Below are 18,344 nucleotides of genomic sequence, written 5' to 3' on the forward strand. Positions count from 1 at the left end.
TGGTAGAAAAACAAAATAAGCATGAGATTTTGTTGTCTGGCACACAGCCCTGCTCCTGATTCATTCATTTACTTATGTGCAGATTTTGGTGGATGCTGCTATTTTTCTAAGCAGCATTATGTAAGTTTTGATGGAAACACAAATTAGAAACACCCGAATTTTACTTTGTTTGATTCAGCAAAGGACTTCAGTTCCATTTTACAGATTAATCTTAAAATTCGTGCTCTTTCTCTCTCTTTTTCTTCCTCTAGGGATTCCTGACAAGGAGAACGTGAGTAGCACTCTCTCTGCCTAGCCTCTAAAAACTGTCCTAAGGTAAAAAAAAAAAAAAAAAATAATAATAATCGTGGTAACCCTACCAGTAAAGAGAGCTCTGCATCCACATTCAACAGAGCAATCAATATTTGTCTAATCTTATTCTGGCATCTTGGTGAGTCCCATTGAAATATGAGGGGGAGAAGGTCAATTGCTCTGACATGGTCGTCACATGTCCTTGATGTTAACTAGTCTGCAGAAAGGTTATTCTAGGGGCAAAGAGTACAAATACTAAGGGTTTTTCTTTTTCCCATGATGTAAACAAGCAAGTGAGCAAATCATTGCTTTAATAACATACAAAAAATTCATTGTTTTTCCTCAGTGGGAATACGAGATATGAAATATGGGGTCCGTTGATTTGATAATGTATCCAAGCTGCATGAAAGTCAGTATTTCTCTATGGAAGCTAAAATAAGTAATTGCTCTAATCGTTAAGGGCAGTCAGGTAAGAGAGTAGGTGTAGGACAAACTTTTCACCAAGAACCAGTACCGAGTGCAGATTCCAAGGATGGTAGTGGTGTAGTGGCATCGGCTTTGCATGCAAATAAGAATATGAATTATATATTAACTGGAATCTTAATTTACTCAACAACCTAGAAGGGTTAACGGTGGAAGAGTATATGGTGATTGATTTGAAGCGGTGCTTGGTGGCTCTCAGATGCGTCCCCTTTCATTATGTTCCTCTATTGCTGTACCCAAGTGGCAACATTACAGAATCATTACAGAATGTTCTGCTTTCCTTTCCCTGCTTTTAGTCCTGTGTCTGTGGACAGAGATACTGATTTCATTCAATTCAGATTATTTCTGTATCCCTTTTCAGAGATCAAACTCTGGTTTTCCTTATGTCTCCTTTCCATAATGTTGGCTTCAAGGGCCTACTGAGATTCTGGCCCACGGTTGTACCACCACAAATTTGGGTTCCAGACCCAGCAATGTCACTATGAATGTTATACCAAAATTTCACATGGCTTGGTTCGGGCAGATGATTTCAGTTCTAGGCTATGGGACCTCATAAGCGATTTGGCTCCTTGAAACATCCTTGCCTCATCTTTAATTGTGGATGTTAGTCGTGACCACCTAAGTGGCCATTATGAATATTGAATGGGATAATCTGTGGAAAGCATAGAGACTAGTCCAACAGAGCTCGTAAATGTTAAGACTATTACTGTAATTATTATCTTGTCAAGATTTGTATCATTTTCTCGAGATCTTTCCTCCTCTGAAAAATGTCGTACCCTTTTATGAAGTAACTATCCTTCTCTCGTTTATGGTTTTCCTCAAAATACCTTTCTTCAATGAACTTTTCCATTGATCTTTTGCCATTAAAAAAAAAAAATCTCTATATGTTGAACAAAGCTCTAGATAATCAGGTTCAAAGAAAGACAAAGCTTACAGTCTATAGTAACAGACTCATCCTGCCATGATTTTGGATACGGATGTCCCAAAGCACTCCAAAACAAATAATACATGGATCACTAGCCAAGGAAAGAGGATGAAAGAGCCTGGTGCTTCCTCATCAAGGAACCATCAGCGATGTGGAAGGCACACACAGAATGGCCAAGCCCTAGGAGGTCTAAAATGTTCTAGGCTTCAAAAGGAAGCTCTGTCTCTCTTAGGTCCCTCGTGACCTTTAGATTAGACCTCCCCACAGAGGGACAACAGGCACAATGTTCTGAGCAGAGGCCTACCAGCTGTCATCCTGAGGCTCACTTTGTAACAAAAATAGGAATTTGAAGTTTATGGGAAGTTAGATATATTGAGTTGTTAGCATGTTGCCCTGTAAGATTTAGGGGGCAGGCCAGGCTGTCTCCCCTATATTATTCATTACATATGTTCATTTGTATTTGTTTGGGTCATTCATTCTATGTCAAATTCTCTAGCAAACAGTAAAGCACCTTCTTTCTCTCTCCGCAAATAGCATGGATGTAATATCACCATGAGCTATTAAGAAAGCTCTCCAATGCCATCAGTCAAAGTAAAGCAAATGAGATGAAAGACATTCGAGAATAGAGTTGAAGCTCTAGAAAGATAAAAAGAAGCCTAAGAGCCTTAAAGTGGGTGTTAATTGGAATTTTTCCTTTATAAGAGACAAGTTGTGTTATGATGATTTCTTTTATCCTTTACCTTCTTTAACTACATGCTGGGAAATCTTATATTCCCTTTATGTTTCTAAATAGCAATAATATGCCTGTGGACTGAAATAAAAGCACTTAGACTATTGTTTCAGTGTCCAAACAGCTTCTTTGTGGAGAGAATATATTCTCCTCTCCAGCTCCTACGTTTGATTTCGTTAATCACCATGTTTAACTTTTAACCAAATATGCAGGCATCAGTAAGTGGGGTTTAACTGCCTTGCCAGCTCTGTTTTATTTCCAGATGCAGCCTCACCTTACAAAAAAGGAACTTTCTTTCTTATTCATAAATTGTGCTTGTGTAGAAACAAATGGGCTGGCAGTTAACTTGCTACATTATTTTGTTTACTACTTGCTGTAATTGATAGAGACATCATTTAGCTTGATATGACACAGGATACTGGAACCTATAAACTAATGGGTAAAGTATTAGAAAAATGACCATTGCGACAATAAAGTAAGTAGACTATTTTGATAACGTTATGAGTGTTTGGGGCTGTTGGTTGTACAAAAAAAATTATTCTCTTTGGTCTGTTCCAGTTGTATTTTTTCCGTCTTCTGTATATGCCCTATCAGATGACCATGTTTAACACAGATGCTAAAAATCACAATTACAAGAAAGCTTCATAGTTGAATGTTACCGTGGCCCTTTGGCAAAATGAGCTAGTCTATGATTTTCTGCTACTTCTGTAGATTTTGTTCCTGTTGTGCTTCATCCTTTTGACAGACGATTGCTATGGAGTTATGTAGTTTTAGAAGTTTATCCTTTTCTTCCTCAGTGTAGAAAGAGCCAGAAAATAGGCTCAGGAATATATTACAAAATAATCCCATTTCCATATTTATAAACATCTAGTTTCCAAAAGGATCATTTGAGGTCCCCATTTTTTAAGGCAGTTATAGCACTGACAGTGTGATTAGTGAGGTTCCTACTAAGTGTGGAAGAGTACTTTCCCATCGTAAAACACTAGTTGATCCAGCAATTCAATCAGTTATGGAAAAATCCCAAGTGTCCATGGACTGATGAATGCATAAAGAAGATATGGTGTGTGTACACACACACACACACACACACACACACACACACACACATACACACGTGCTGGAATATTACTCAGCTGTAAAAGAGAATGAAATCTTGCTGTTTGCAACATGGTTGGAGCTAAAGTGTATAATAACTAAAACAAGTCAGTCAGAGAAAGACAAATGTGATTTCCCTTGTATGTATAATTTAAAAAACAAAAGAAATAAAGGGAAAACGAGAGAGAGAGAGAGAGAGACCAAAAAGCAGACTCTTAACTCCTAAAGAAAAACTGATGAGTCCCAGAGGGGAGGTGAGTGCGAGGATGGGTCAAAGAGGTGATGGGGACTGAGGAGGGCACTGGCTGTGATTGCACCGGATATTGCATGGAAGTGTTGAATCCCTATATTGTACTATGGAAACTAACATTACACTGCATGTTAACTATCTGGAATTTGAGTAAAATCTTATCATCAATTCAGAACTCTAAGGTTTCCTAAGTACTGGAAGAACTGTGTGCTACCAATTAGTAATGGGCAAGCTCAGGAGTCTTGTAAAACTATTTGGTAGGTCTTATTTTAAGATGACTGAAATCAGCAGTTTGTCAAACCTTTAAAAATCATGGGTCATTTATATAAAGAAGAATTTTTAGAAATTATTATAAAGACACAGACTTTAAATGGCAGATGGGGAGGAAATAATTTACACAGCTGGAAAGTTCTCATTATGGAAAGGACAATAGGAGAATAAGAAGAGAGTAACTATTAGTGTCAAAAGGTTAGGAACGTTAGGCACTTCCAGGGAATATAATAACATTTATTGCTACTCTGTTTTAAGGTTAAAGAAAACAAATTAAAACTTTTCCTACCTATTAAATAACAATATCTTATTTTACTATTATGCACTAGCTATAATTCTGGGCCAGATGAAGGAAACGGAAATTGTGCATCCTCAAACAAACTTAAAATAAAAAAACTTGGGGCGCCTGGGTGGCTCAGTGTGTTAAGCTGCTGCCTTCGGCTCAGGTCATGATCTCAGGGTCCTGGGATCGAGTCCCGCATCGGGCTCTCTGCTCAGCAGGGAGCCTGTTCCTCCTCTCTCTCTCTGCCTGCCTCTCTGCCTACTTGTGATCTCTCTCTGTCAAATAAATAAGTAAAATCTTTAAAAAATAAAATAAAATAAAAAAACTCAGTGAAACCCATAAAAACCCTGTAAAACCTTTTAACTCCAGCTTTAGAACACCTACTGAATTCAAACCAACAGTTTCTGGGAAACAGTTCTTAAAATCCTGCTTTTAAAACATGATTGATAACGCGTCCAGAGCTTATCAAGACATCTTGGCCGGAGTTCACAGGTTTACAACCCGCGGCTGATCCCGTCTGCTCTAGCGCGAGGACAGTTAGCTAGGAGTGCTCTTCCAGTGCGTCTGTAACCGGCCGAAGGCGGGAACCTCAACAGACAAGGGCAAACCAACCAACTGTGAAGGACAGAAAAATCCTAAGCCTGCTCATTTTGGTTTTTTTTGGTTTTGTTTTGTTTTTGAATTTTATTTCTTTTCAGTGTTCCAAAATTCATTGTTTATGCAGCACATCCACTGCTCCATGCAATACGTGCCCTCCACAATACCCACCAGGATACAAAATCAATGTAGAGAAGTGAGTTGCTTTCTCATTTTGCTTTTAAAGGACACACTGCTTACAGCCCAGGTGAAGATTAGATTTTGCAGTGTTGCTGGCTCGGTCCCTCCCGGTGTGGGGAGTGTAAACACTCATTTCTTGAGCCGGCCTATGGGAACACGGGGCTGGGTGAGCCCACACTTACCCCACCCCACCTCCTGGAGAACACCAGCAACTTAATGTCGAAGGTGCCAAGGACAACATCAGCTCTTGGTCTCTGAAGAAATGTTTGTTTTTGTGTTTGTGAGCTATGTATTTTATAGGGCAGAATGCCCTTGCTGAGTCTCTTCCTGCTTTTTTGTTCCATCTGTTCCTCTGCTCTGTTACAAAGCTGATGGTGCCATCTCTCTCTCTCTCTAACTCCTGCAGTGGTACAGTGATTGAATATTTAAGATGAGGCATAGTTGCCCTTAATCTAAATAGTGAACAGTAAATGTGGGTAACAGCCTCAAAACCTCATCCCTCTGGTATCAGTTAAGCCATGTGTTTGTTTGTTGCATCTGAATGTTACCGGCAGTGTTCCCAAGACCTGCTTACTGTGAGTTTGGGGGGGCGACATGGCACATCTTGGGCTGTCCTGGGGTGCTGGTTCGTTAGTATATTTTAGAATTACTTTCCTGAGATTATGAATTACACTTGCTGATTATCTCAGTGCTCTCCTTTCGGTTTCTCTACAGTTTTTAGGTTTTTTTTTTTTTTTTTTTTTTTTTTTTAATGGAGTAGAACTTTTCACTGTCGCAATGCTGATGGTTTTCTAGGATTGCATGAGTTTTTCCTTGTTTTACCCAGCTGGGGGTCCGTACCTCCTCTCAGGTTTCTGTGTAATCAGAATTTGACTTCCACAAAATACCATGGAGAACCCAGGAGTGCTTAATTGTTAAAAATAGTGATAATAGAAGAAACGAGATTCCCCCGTCTCCCTAACCAACAGCTTCTCCCCTGCTCTCTTGAAAAAATGACACGGCCTTGAGATGAGGCCGCTCCCCACGGGGCCCTGCTGCTGAGAATTAGTTCCACTAGGTAGCAGGGGCAAGGAACACAATGTCATGTTAATGGTAATGTACGAGAGTGCTGATTTCAAAGTCATGGGAGAGTAGATTGCTGTCTCCAGAAATATTTTATCCTGTGCTGCAGGCAATTATGCTCATCACCAGTAACTTGGGGCTGCTGGCATGTTATCTCAATTGACGGTGAGAATAAATTAGATGGTATCATTTATGTTTGATGTATCTGAATTTTTATTGTTCTTCTTTTGAGAAATTGGAACCAAATTATTTGCAAAGTATGTCTTCTGTTTAGGAGAGCGATCTGTAGCATTCTCAGGTTGGATAAATTAATAGCGTGACTACGTGTCATTTAGGATTTGGTTTCTTTTCTAATAACAGTTCTGTGTCAGATAGCCTCCCCTGAGTCCATAGATATTAAAATATCCTGTGGTCATTCTCTTTACCTTTCAAAAAAATTACTTTGAAGGTAGATAAGTGATAGAGATGCACATATTCACATAGATATATAAACACATACATAGGTATGTATGTAGGCATATATATTTAACTGTTTTCATTCTTCAAAATTTCCAGAAAACGAAATGATAAAACCACCTTTGCTAATATGATCTAGCATTGTTCAGAATTCTTATTGCCAGTTTTTTTAAGTGTTTAAACTCTGTTCACTTGAATTTAGTTTTATTTTTTATTTTCCTTCAAAGAATGACTCAAAAATACCCACAGAAACATGCCATCTGTTTGGCTGAAAATCTTTAATTTAACAAACATGTGGTGATCGATCCCAAGCCCCTTGTGGTGCCACGAAAATAAAGAAAGCTTGGTTGATTCCTTCAAGGAGTTAGAGCCCCTGGACAGAGGCAGACATGTGAACACAAGCGTGTAAGGACAAATCATGGGCACACATGGTCGGGAGAGGGTGGGACAAGCAGTTAAGCTCCGGAGTTCTTCAGCTGAGTTACAGTCCCAACTCTGCCACTTACTCACCCCAGGAAGGTGGACACGGTAGTTAAGCTTACTCTTCCCGTTCCCTCTACAGAGCGGAAGTGACCGTAGTGTCTTACCCTAGGGGGCTTCCAGAAGGACTAATGAAAAGATTTATCCCAAGTGCTTATTAGCCAGTGCTAAGTACCTGGTATATACTCAGAGGAGACACATGGCGGAGTGTGCCCCCTGCCCCATGCACACACACCCTTCTCTTGAGTGGATTCTCCTTGGGGAGATGCGGAGGAGTTCAGAGCAGGCCTCGCAGAAGCAGCAACGCGTGTGTGCACTCCTGATGGAAAGGAGACGTTACCCAGGTGAAAGGGAAAGGATATTCCAGGCCAAGAGCATTGCATAAATAAAGGAACAGAGTACAAGAATTTTCTCTTTCAAGGCTAATTTCATCAGATCTAAAATAAAAAAACTTTTCATTATTTTAAAAGCTATATTTTGTACGATCCTTTTCAAGGTTCTCAAAACCCGGCTTCCAAGCTCCGAGTATTTTGGGAACCTAACAAAACATCGTATTTTTTTTTTTTTACTCTAAAACTTGATCTTTTTAAAATTGTAGATGGGGAATTAGTTTGAATTCGTTTTCCCTGTATTTGTACCTCCCAGTACCATGCCTTCTCTTTTAAAAATGACAGATCTAGATTGCTAATGTCTTTAGAGCCCATTGGTCACTCGGACCTCCAGCTCCTTTCTGCTTAATTGCCCAGTCAATGCTCCCACATTTCTGTGGTTCTCTTTTGTTCATTCCACCTCGCCCCCTGCCCCATGCACACACACCCTTCTCTTGAGTGGATCTCTCTGCAGGGCTTTCCATTGAATTTTGTCTTTTTACCTTTTTCACTTGTTGAGGTCATTTTAAATTTTATTCCACTTCTCCTAAGGGCCAGCCATCCCCAGCCAGTTGGGTATCATTGTCAAAATTATTAAGAATGCTTTTGAGTCCGTTTTCAAGGCATTAATAAGCATGTTAAATCTAGCAGCATTCAGCGGAGGACCTAACCTTGTGGAATTTAATTTGTTTGTGTTAATTTATTTGCATACATCATAAAATTATCCCATCTGGACATGAAAAAATAACATAGGAAAGCATACCATGAAAATACTGGGTAAAACAAGTGCTAAGTCATTAAATTAATGTGCTGCCTTTCACTTATTTGTAACGTGAGGGAAAAGGAAGGTGATAATTTTGTATCTCAGAAGACATTGGTAGGACTGAATTAGTACTTAGTCATTGTTTTAGTCTGTGTCCCCAAAAGTGCCTAAGTTTCTGTCCCTGACACTTGACAGCCTGCGACAGGACACAAATACGTCCCTTACCTCCATGACCTGGTTTCCTCATCAAGAACATGGTGATCCCTGACCTACCACAGTAAAAGAATTGTTGGGAGATCAAATAAGATAAGGCAGGCGGAAAATTCCAAAACTCCATAGCGCTCAAATCTAAAACAGATTAAGTTTCCCTGGAGTTTGATTCTAAACAAGATCACACCCTGGTCTGTCGTCTCAGCCCTCATCTCTCCAGCCTGGAAAGGAGATCCCTGAGGTTGGCAGTAGGTTCTGATTTGGTTTTGTTTTGTTTTGAAGATTTTATTTGTTCACATATTCACTAATTAATTTATTTATTTAGGGAGTGCAACAGGGGAGGGGGAGAGGGGGAGAGAGGATCCCAGGCAAACTTCACCCTGAGTATAGAGATCCAAGCAGGGCTCCGTCTCACGACCCTGAGATCATGACCCAAGCTGAAATCACGGGTGGGACGCCCAACCAACTGAGCCATCCAGGCACCCCAAGGGGAGCTTGGGTTCTGGGGAAGCATTATAGAGGTCCTCTTGAATCCTGTTAGGACTTAGTCCAATGCTCAGTTCTAGGAAGACTTCAGGATGCCAAATGGAAAGTCATTCATTTTAATGTCCATATAATTTGGCTCAGCCAGGAGGATGAAAAATTCCCATGTCACACCAAGTGCTCACTCAGTGCTGTAACTTGATAGCCTGGTTCCAAACAAAGTGAGGAAACCACACCCAGAGTTGACTACAAAGATGGACCAGGATAGACTAAGAACAGGAAAATGAAGATAAGCTGGAGAAGAGGCCTGGCCTGTTTGGGGGACACAGCAGAGCATCATGGATGTTTTCACGACCGCCTATCCTGGACCTTCTAGTTTTAGGGTATGTGAGGTTTTTAAATATGTTTCACCAATTCTTCCGCTCAAAGTATGAAAGCATTGCAATGTAAGACTGCCTCATAAAGGCATTTGCAATATAAATGCAAAAATAGCTCTGTCATTCTACAAGAAATTATTTTAAGTGCCTGAAAGAGGTAATGGTGGGTCTTCTGCCCAACCTCCCCGCCTTCCCTTAGGCTTTGTGTTTTCTCTCAGTGCTGGCTGGTTTAATCAGAAAAACACTTGGGCTCCCTCTGGTGGCCATTCCGGTGTTTCTGCACGTCTAACCTGAGAGCTGAAGATTTAGTTGTGTCGCATGCAATGTTTGGATGAAAGTGAAAGTGATAATATGAATAGTAAATATTATTTTCTTTTGTAAGATGACTAGCACTTGGAAGCCTCCAAATTAGTCAAAGTATCCAATTCATGCACTCACCCATTTATGTCTCCTCATCCAATATGTGATATTGTTGAAACTTGACTTTCTTAAAAAAAGAGGTATCTGGTCTGTAAGTCCACAGAAAGATACTGAGTGCCAATTCTGTACATCAAACAGATTTTCCCAAGAAGTGATTCTATTAGGTAGCAAGTTTTTGTAGAATGCTGCCTGTGTATTAGACCAGCATTAGTCTTTGTAGGAGCCAATCTACTACTTACCATTTTGAAAAACTATGACCACACTCTTTTTTAGCAGTTAGTAATATTATATTATTTCTTTTTCTCCTTTAAATCATATTCCTGCTCTGTTCACTCCACAGAATTTTATCCTATTGTAATATTTTTTGTTCCAGACAAGGTTACTTTTTAATTGTCTCAATGTGTTAGTTAATATACAGATTCAATCATGGTAACAAAGGCTCACGTGTAACAGTGTCTTAAAATAAGAAGATAATTTTTCTTCATATCAGCTGTCCCAGTGTGAGCTGTCAGGGATTAAAAGGCACCTCCATGTTGTAATGCATTTTTATGACTGAAAGTTTCTTATTGATTACCCTCTTACACTTTCATGTATCAAAAAGAAGTATATACATTTAAATTTAAGGGTTTTGAAATTTCTTATGACTCTAATTATCTATTAAAATATTTCTTCTGGCTTGAGTTATGACAGTAGTTGTACACAACTGTCAAAACTAATTTTTTTATATTTTTATAAACAATTATTAAATATTAAGTTAAATTATTATTGGAAATGCTTCATTGAATGACTTGGATGCTTTTTAAAAAAATGAGTTCGTTATCTATCTGCAATAAATTTAACTAATTGTGTTCTTCGTCATGGATATTATATATGTAGCACTGGGAAAGCTCATTCATATAAATCAGTAGATGAAAAGGAAATAGTTTTACATAGCAAGGGCACTGAATTCTTTGACTCCTAGGCAGCTAGGGTGGTACCTCCTGGAGAGAGAGATGGTGGAGTAGTCACAGGAGGGCTGTGGGAAGTGTTGCATTCTGGATAGATTGTGAAAATAAGAGTGATGGATTAGCCACGAGGTGAGAGAGAAGGAGAGGAGTTAAGGATGACTTCAGGGTTTAGGGTCTGACCATGTGGAAGTATGCAGTCACCAACAACTCCAACAGGGAAAGCTGAGGACAGAGGGGTCTTGGAGATCCAGTTTGAAAGTCACTGTCACTAGAAAGCATGCAGGATTATAGTTAGGCTTTTGTTGTGTCCCTCTGTCCAGTCAATAGTTAATGATAATAAACATCAGAGAGTGAAAATGAGATTAGATGTTGAGTATTTATACTGAGTAACATGTGCCTGGGGCATGAATAAAATTAGAATGTATCTTAAAAAAATAAAAATAATGAGGCAAAAATTAGTAAGGGTTTTATTAAGTTCATCTTCCCCCCTCTGTTATATTTTGTAGATTTTAGGAGAATTTATGTGTGTAAGTAAACTCTGTGTACAACAGCATATATCACCTTTCAAATTAATAAAAGGTTGATTTATGGGCTATATCAAGTACAAATAGTAAATGAATCAAGCTAACAAAGCATCGCTTAATAGACATCCTCAGGGACCTAATATAATGAATAGGTAGAGGGATGTTATTTGTAACTGAGCCCACAAATTATTTCTATATGAATCAGTGATTTTAAATGGCTATGGCCTGCTTGAAACAATTTGTTTTCTTAATTAGTTTAATCATTCTCTTTTTATAGTTTCTTATACTACTAAATGAGTTAATAACCCCCTTTTTCTTAAATAAATTAATCTTATCAGCCTAGCCACAAATATCCAATTACTAAAGCTTGAAGGATTGAAATAATGCCATAATAGGAGGAAAATGATCATATTTTGTGCAATCCTTTTAAAATCAACTAACATTTAGTAAGTGCCTACTATGTGCCATGCAGGCACATGCTTGGCTCTACAGAAATGAAATCCAATAAAACTAATTCTTGACTTCAAAGACCAAAACAGCCCAACAGCCTAAACAGCTTAGGAGAAAAATAGGTAAACATGTAATTATATTAGAATGGAGTACTGAGAGAGATGGGAATTAAGGCTAAAATCCTCTGAGCATTCTAAGAGCCATGTCACTGGAACACAAAGGATTTCCGAGAAAATGTTTCATTATTCACCCCCCAACATTCTCCCTCTTCACAAGAATGTAGTAACTAAATTACTGTGTAACTCCGGACTAGGTGAACTACAGGTAACAGAAATCCACATCAAGCCACCTCAAAAACAAACAAGAGGGCAAGTTGAGGACTCACATCCCTAGTCCATGAGAGGCACAAGTGTGGAGCTGGCCCTCTGCTAATAGAAGCCAAGGGCTCTACTTCTTTCTCCTTCTCCCCAAGCCTGGAAACATGGCCTCCACTGGTCCCTAGTTCTTTCCCCGCAGCTATAGTTAGAAAACCTTGGAGAAAGACACTGACTGATCTAGTAGTATAGGTGAGGCGGCACTTTCACCCCAACTCTGAGCAGTGTGGGTGAGATACCACTGTGGGCTCGGGTCTGAAGATGGGGTGAAGGTCCGTGCCCAGAAGAAGAGGGAACAGGAAACGGTAGCTGTTCACCACTCCCTCTCAGGGAGGCACATTCAGCTGACTGCTAAGAAATCAGTCCTCTTCCTCTAGTGTACTCAGATAACAACATAATGCAATCAATATCTCATTTGGGGTTAGTCTTCATCCCTTGTTTATGAAGAAATAGGACAGAAGCACTTACGAGAATAATGTTGACATCACATCTTGCAATAGCTTTGATTGCAATGAGCATTGTGCTTTAGAAATTCCATGCATTCCATTCAGTCAGAAGCATAATTTCTTTTTCACTGTCTTCTTAACATGTATGATGTGAAATTAACAAGATTTGATCTTGTTAAGTCTTTTGAGCTACTTAGATGTGGGTTCTGAACCAGTAGATGACATAAGCAATCCCAGTCCTCCTAGAATATTACAAGGATTCTTCCTTTTTTCTATCTATTTGATTTTAAGTCCTTAAATCCTATGAGCCAAATTTACATTCAGATGATTCATTGAGACTTATATTGTGTGCCTAAAAGGAAATGTTTATGCCAAGAGTCTCAAATGAAGTCTAGTGAAAGAGTGAATTTTTAAAATAATGGTTATCTTTCACTGATCATAAATGTAATAATGCTTATGTTGAATATTTGGAAACATAAATGTATTTTTAAAAATCTCCCATGGATGCCACCAGCCAGAGCTCTATGTCTTTCTATATTTAACATACAGAAACAAATATACATATAGAAACAAAATTCAGTTCACACTGCATAGTTTCATAGTCTACTTTTTTTAGTCAAGTTTTTTTAGCAGATTTTATTATCTAACATTGTCTCAACCATATTGGGAATGAATTTACTCTGCAAATGATTTATTTTTTCCAGTTATCTATATCTTGTCAAGGTTAGGTTTCACACCATCCCCTTCCCGTTTCCGGAATCATTTTTAGTTATCTTGCTGTTGTTCTTCCTTCATTTTTGATGTTCTAAGATTCCCTCTGGTATTATTTCCCTTCTGTCTGAAGAACTTCCTTTAGAAATTCTTGTAGAACAGGTCTGGTGGATATTAATTCTCCTAAATTTTCCTTCATCTGAGAATGTCTTTATTTTACCTTCATTCCTAAAGGATATTTTCACTGGATAGAGAATTATGGGTTGACAGTTTTTAAGCTTTAAGCATTTTCTAATGAACCAATATTGTTACATTAATGTTAGCTGAAGTCCATTGTTTACATATCTCCGTCTTTTTTTTTTTTAAGATTTTATTTATTTGACAGAAAGAGAGAGACAGAAAGAGAAGGAACACAAGCAGGGGGAGGGGGAGAGGGAAAAGCAGGCTCCCGGCTGAGCAGGGAGCCAACAGTGGGGCTCAGTCCCAGGACCCCTGGGATCATGCCCTGAGCCAAAGACAGACACATAACTGACTGAGTCACCCAGGCGCCCCTCTCCTTTGTTTTATGTGGCGTCCTTTTTCTGCTCCGGGATCCCATCCCAGATACCACTTTACATTTAGTGATTATGTCTCCTTAGGCTCTTTTTGGATGCTATGGTCTCTCAGATTTTCCTTGCTGTTGTTGACTCTGACAGATTTGAGGAATAATGACCAGGCATTTTAGAGAACGTCCCTCAGCTGGGATTTGTCCGATATTTTTTTCAGATTAGACTCGGATTATGGATTTTTGGGGAAAGACCACAGAGATATAGTCCATTTTCTTCATGTCATATTAAGAATACATGCTATCGATTTGATTTACCATTGACTTTGATTACCTGGTTAAAGTGGTATTTTCCCAATTTCTCCAGGGTAAAGTCACTCTCCCCCAAACCCATTTCCATACTGAACTCTTTTGAAGGAAATCACCGTGAACAGCCCACACTGTAGTATAAGAAATTATACACTACCTCCTTGATAGTGAATACCAACATCAATTATTTGGAATTGTTCTGCATGGAAGATTTGTTTCTCCTCTCACATTACTTAATTAAGTAAGTCAGTCCGTTATTTATTTGTATCAGTGTGGCCTCATGAGTATCTATTTTATACTTTGGGTTATGATCCATTACTACATTTCCTACTTATTTTGTTTCTCAGATTTTTTCAGTTTTTGGCAATTAGGAGATCTTTTGATTGGCTCCTGTGTTTCCTTAACATACTCCCATGATTGTGTTTTGTTTCGTTTTGTGATTTTAGATACTTCCTTACTTCCTGACACAACTAGATGCTTGTATATTCCTTGCCCCATCTTGGCAACTGCCATTGTGCCAAAGATTTTTGGTTCCTTTTATTGAAGAATGGTATTAGAAACCAAGATCTGGGTGGTAGGTTTTTACATCCCTTCAACTGAGACGTCAAGGAAATAGACAGGGTTTACTAACCTGTGCATATACACAAATTTATAAATATTTGTATGTGTACCTATATCTAGCTACTCATGAGTTCACACTCATTTCTCTAATTCTAATCCATTAGCACATGGATCAGTCCTTGCTTATCTGTACTTCCCACTCCAACAGTGAGAAATTTGACCTAAACTCTCTGCCATCTATTTGTCTAATTCCAGCATATATGTATAGTGGTTTTAGACTGATTACCTGTAACCCATGAAAAACATACTTTATCAACTAGAATAGAGTGCTCATATACAGAGTGTTTTGCATTTATTTTTACATAATCCAGTCATTTTGAAATGATTTAAGTCAACACCTTCCCCACCTCCCTCACCCCACTTCCTTCAGTGAGATTATGTCATGCATTTTTATGATCATCAAATTCTTTTTGTCACAGTCTGCATTCCATCCTGGGATTCCTAACTTCCTAATGATTTTTTTTTTTTTTACCCTGCATATATTGTTTTACTCCATGTGCTGTAAAGTTCTGTGGGTTTTGACAAATGCATAGTATTATGTATCCTATAGAATAGTCGCCCATGCTTCCCCTGTCCATCACTCCATATCCGAAGCCATGGCTATCACTAATTTGTTTATTCTCTCTATAATTTTACCTTTTTCAGAAAGCCAAATAAATGGCATGATATAGTAGGTAGTCTTTTCAGACTGGCCTCTTTCACTTCGCAGCATATATTTAAGATTCCATATTTTTGGATGGTTTGATAGTTCATTTCAGCAAGTGTTTCACACTCACATCCAAAGTCAGACTAGTCACATTTCAAGGGCTCAGTGGTCACTTCTAGGACCAGCTCACAGCTATACCAGCACCTAATAGTGGGTCTGGCACATCTTGCTGAGATGAAAGTATGAGGAAGTCAGGAAAAAGGAAGAGAATGCATGCTAAAGGCAGAGGAAGTGGATTGGGCAAAACCCCCCAAATGGAAGAGTTTTGGTGTCTTTGAGGGATTGGAAAACATGCTCAGCAACAGGAGCAAGGGGGAGAATGGTGGAAATGAAGCTGGAGAGATAGGCAAGAGGCAAAAGTATGAAGAAGCTTTTAAACAGCATTAGGAAGTCTGGATTTGTTCCAAGAAGAATAGGGAGCCATTACATGTTTTAAATAGAAAAGCTACATGATCAAGATTGGCTCTTTTTAAAAATCAGCATACTTTATGGGGCAGATGGGCAGGGGCATTTCCCCCACAAGGCAGTAAGGGTGGTGGCTAACCAGAAGGTTTATTTACCAGAGCTGCCCACCTGCTGGTCATATGGCCCTTAGCCTCAGTTTCGTTATCTGTGAAATGGGAATGTTAAGAGTACCTTCTTCAGAGGGACATTGTGAGTATTCCGTAAGATAATTCATGTGACTGATTTATTTTACATAGGCTAATACTCTCCAGCTCCATCCCTGTTGGTGCAATTGGCAAGATTTCATAAGGCAGTCAGAGAAACACAATACCACGTGATTTCACTCATATGTGGAATTTAAGAAACAAAACAGCAAGCAAAGGGGGAAAAAAGAGAGATAAAGCGAGAAAAGAAAACCAAGAAACAGATTCTTAACTATAGAGAACAAACTGATAGTTACTAGAGGGGAAGTGGGTAGAGAGATGGGTAACAACTTAAAAAACAAACAAACTTACTATTACCATATGACCTCCCTTGCAGAAAGGTAATTCACATGAAGCACTGAGCACATAGCATTCAATAAATACTCATTCTTATCCTCCCCTGAGATTGGAGTAGTCTCTTGTAGGATGAAGCTACAAACCTTCCTTCTTTCTCTTCTTTACTAGGCTCCTATTCTGGAGGGCCCTAAGCAGATAAGAAGAGAAAAGAATGGAACAGCTTTCCTTACCTCATAACCCCAAGTCAGAAAAGAAACCCACTTTCATTATCTTGTCCTTCACCCCAGTTTGTGATTACTTTTATATCCTGAGAACATTTTGCATACGAACCATAGAGTCCCAGTGTTTTCTCTGCTCTATACCTTCACGAAGATTTCCTATGGGCTCCTTTTTAAAAAATACTGTAAGATCACCGAGGCTTAAACTGCTAATGATAATTAGAGAGAAGTAATTCTCAAAATGGCTGTCTAAGTAAGAAAAAGCAATGATACTACCAACTAATAACAGATCAGCTGTTTATGGTGTGTTCAGGCATAATGAACCACCCAGGACATTTGACTTGCAGTTTTGAAATAAGATAATTTAGTACAGGATTAAATCACATGCAGAGTGTTTCCCTCGCTTCTTGCAAAAACATGTGAACAGCTGAGGCTGTACCCTTCCTTCCTTCCTTCCTTCCTTCCTTCCTTCCTTCCTTCCTTTCTTCCTTTCCTGCTACTACACCCTCCTCTGCATTCTGAAGGGTCCCCCACTGTGTAAAAAGAATGAAACTTTCATGGGCGCCTGGGTGGCTCAGTGGGTTAGCCGCTGCCTTCAGCTCACGTCATGATCCCAGGGTCCTGGGATCGAGTCCCGCATTGGGCTCTCTGCTCAGCAGGGAGCCTGCTTCCCCCGTCTCTCTCTGCCTGCGTCTCTGTCTATTTGTGATTGCTCTCTCTCTCTCTGTGTTAAACAAATAAATAAAATCTTTAAATTAAAAAAAAAAAAAGAATGAAACTTTCAGGCTTTACTCAGAAGAGATTTACTGTAAAATGCAGTCTACCAGGGCGCCTGGGTGGGCTCAGTTGGTTAAGCGTCTGATTCTTGATTTTGGCTCAGGTCACGATCTCAGGGTCTGAGATGGAGCCCCTGTAGTCTCCCTGCTGAGCAGGAGGACTGCTTGAGACTCTCTCTCCCGCTCTGCCCTTCCCTGCCCCACAGTCTGTCTCTAAGATAAATAAATCTTTAAAATGCAGCCTACCATTTCTTTAATTTTAAGCTGCACCGAGCAGAGATTTGTAGTGTTTCTAATGCCAGGTAGACATTGAGACAAGAAACCGGGTAGGCCGTGGAGTCCTCTCTTACTGTCTTGGGTGGGTGCCCAGAACAGGCCTGCGTTCCCCCTACAGCAAGTCGTGACCACGTTCCCACACTTAGGCTGTTCTATTTCATAGTTGCAAACAACCCTTCCTGAATCTGGAGCTTCCTGTACCAGCAGCAGACGGGAACGAGCTACTTGGTGTTTTCTCTAAAAAGAGCCTCTTAATCACCAGATCTTATACTGATTAACCTCAGTCTGGCTGAAAGCTTTAACAAGGGGCTAGAGTAGCTTTGCTTTGTGCAACCCAACATTTCATCTTACAAGAGATAGTGTGACAAGACGTCCAGAGGGGAGCTGGAATCTTCATCTTATTCCCTTTCCCCCCAAAATTATGTCCCCAGTTTAAGTTTCTAGTCAATAAAAGAACACAATAACATTTGATTCCTACTCATTGTGGTTGCAGATGTTTCAAGTATTTCTAAAAGCCTTTCAAATTACTTTGAATAAAAAGCTGCCGACCCTGAGGTAGAAATGGCAGGTTTCTAAAGTGTGATTAAGTCTCCATAAGCTTATTACTTCTCTAGTCATAGTAAGGCTTTAAAATTTGGGTTTCTTGTTCTTACGTACTCTCCAGAAAATTAGAAAAATACAGAAAGGGAAAGGAAGAAAAATATGAGTGTAATGAAATGTTAAAAGTTTCATATATTACACTGCTCATTTCTTTGGCCTTTGAAGATACACAGTT

At 39.3% G+C, this 18,344-nt stretch overlaps 1 protein-coding gene across 7 annotated transcripts in view; it reads left to right on the forward strand.

Moving 5' to 3' along the window:
- RAPGEF4 (Rap guanine nucleotide exchange factor 4) overlaps window positions 1-18,344 on the forward strand; it is a 288,137-nt gene that overhangs the window by 169,113 nt on the left and 100,680 nt on the right. For all 7 annotated transcript variants that reach the window (XM_032355961.1, XM_032355960.1, XM_032355959.1 and 4 more), the window contains one exon: window positions 252-271. In XM_032355961.1, the coding sequence (XP_032211852.1) occupies window positions 252-271 (20 nt within the window). The remainder of the gene's footprint in view (window positions 1-251; window positions 272-18,344) is intronic.

Source organism: Mustela erminea, chromosome 8, assembly GCF_009829155.1.
Source record: "Mustela erminea isolate mMusErm1 chromosome 8, mMusErm1.Pri, whole genome shotgun sequence".
NCBI lineage: Eukaryota > Metazoa > Chordata > Mammalia > Carnivora > Mustelidae > Mustela > Mustela erminea.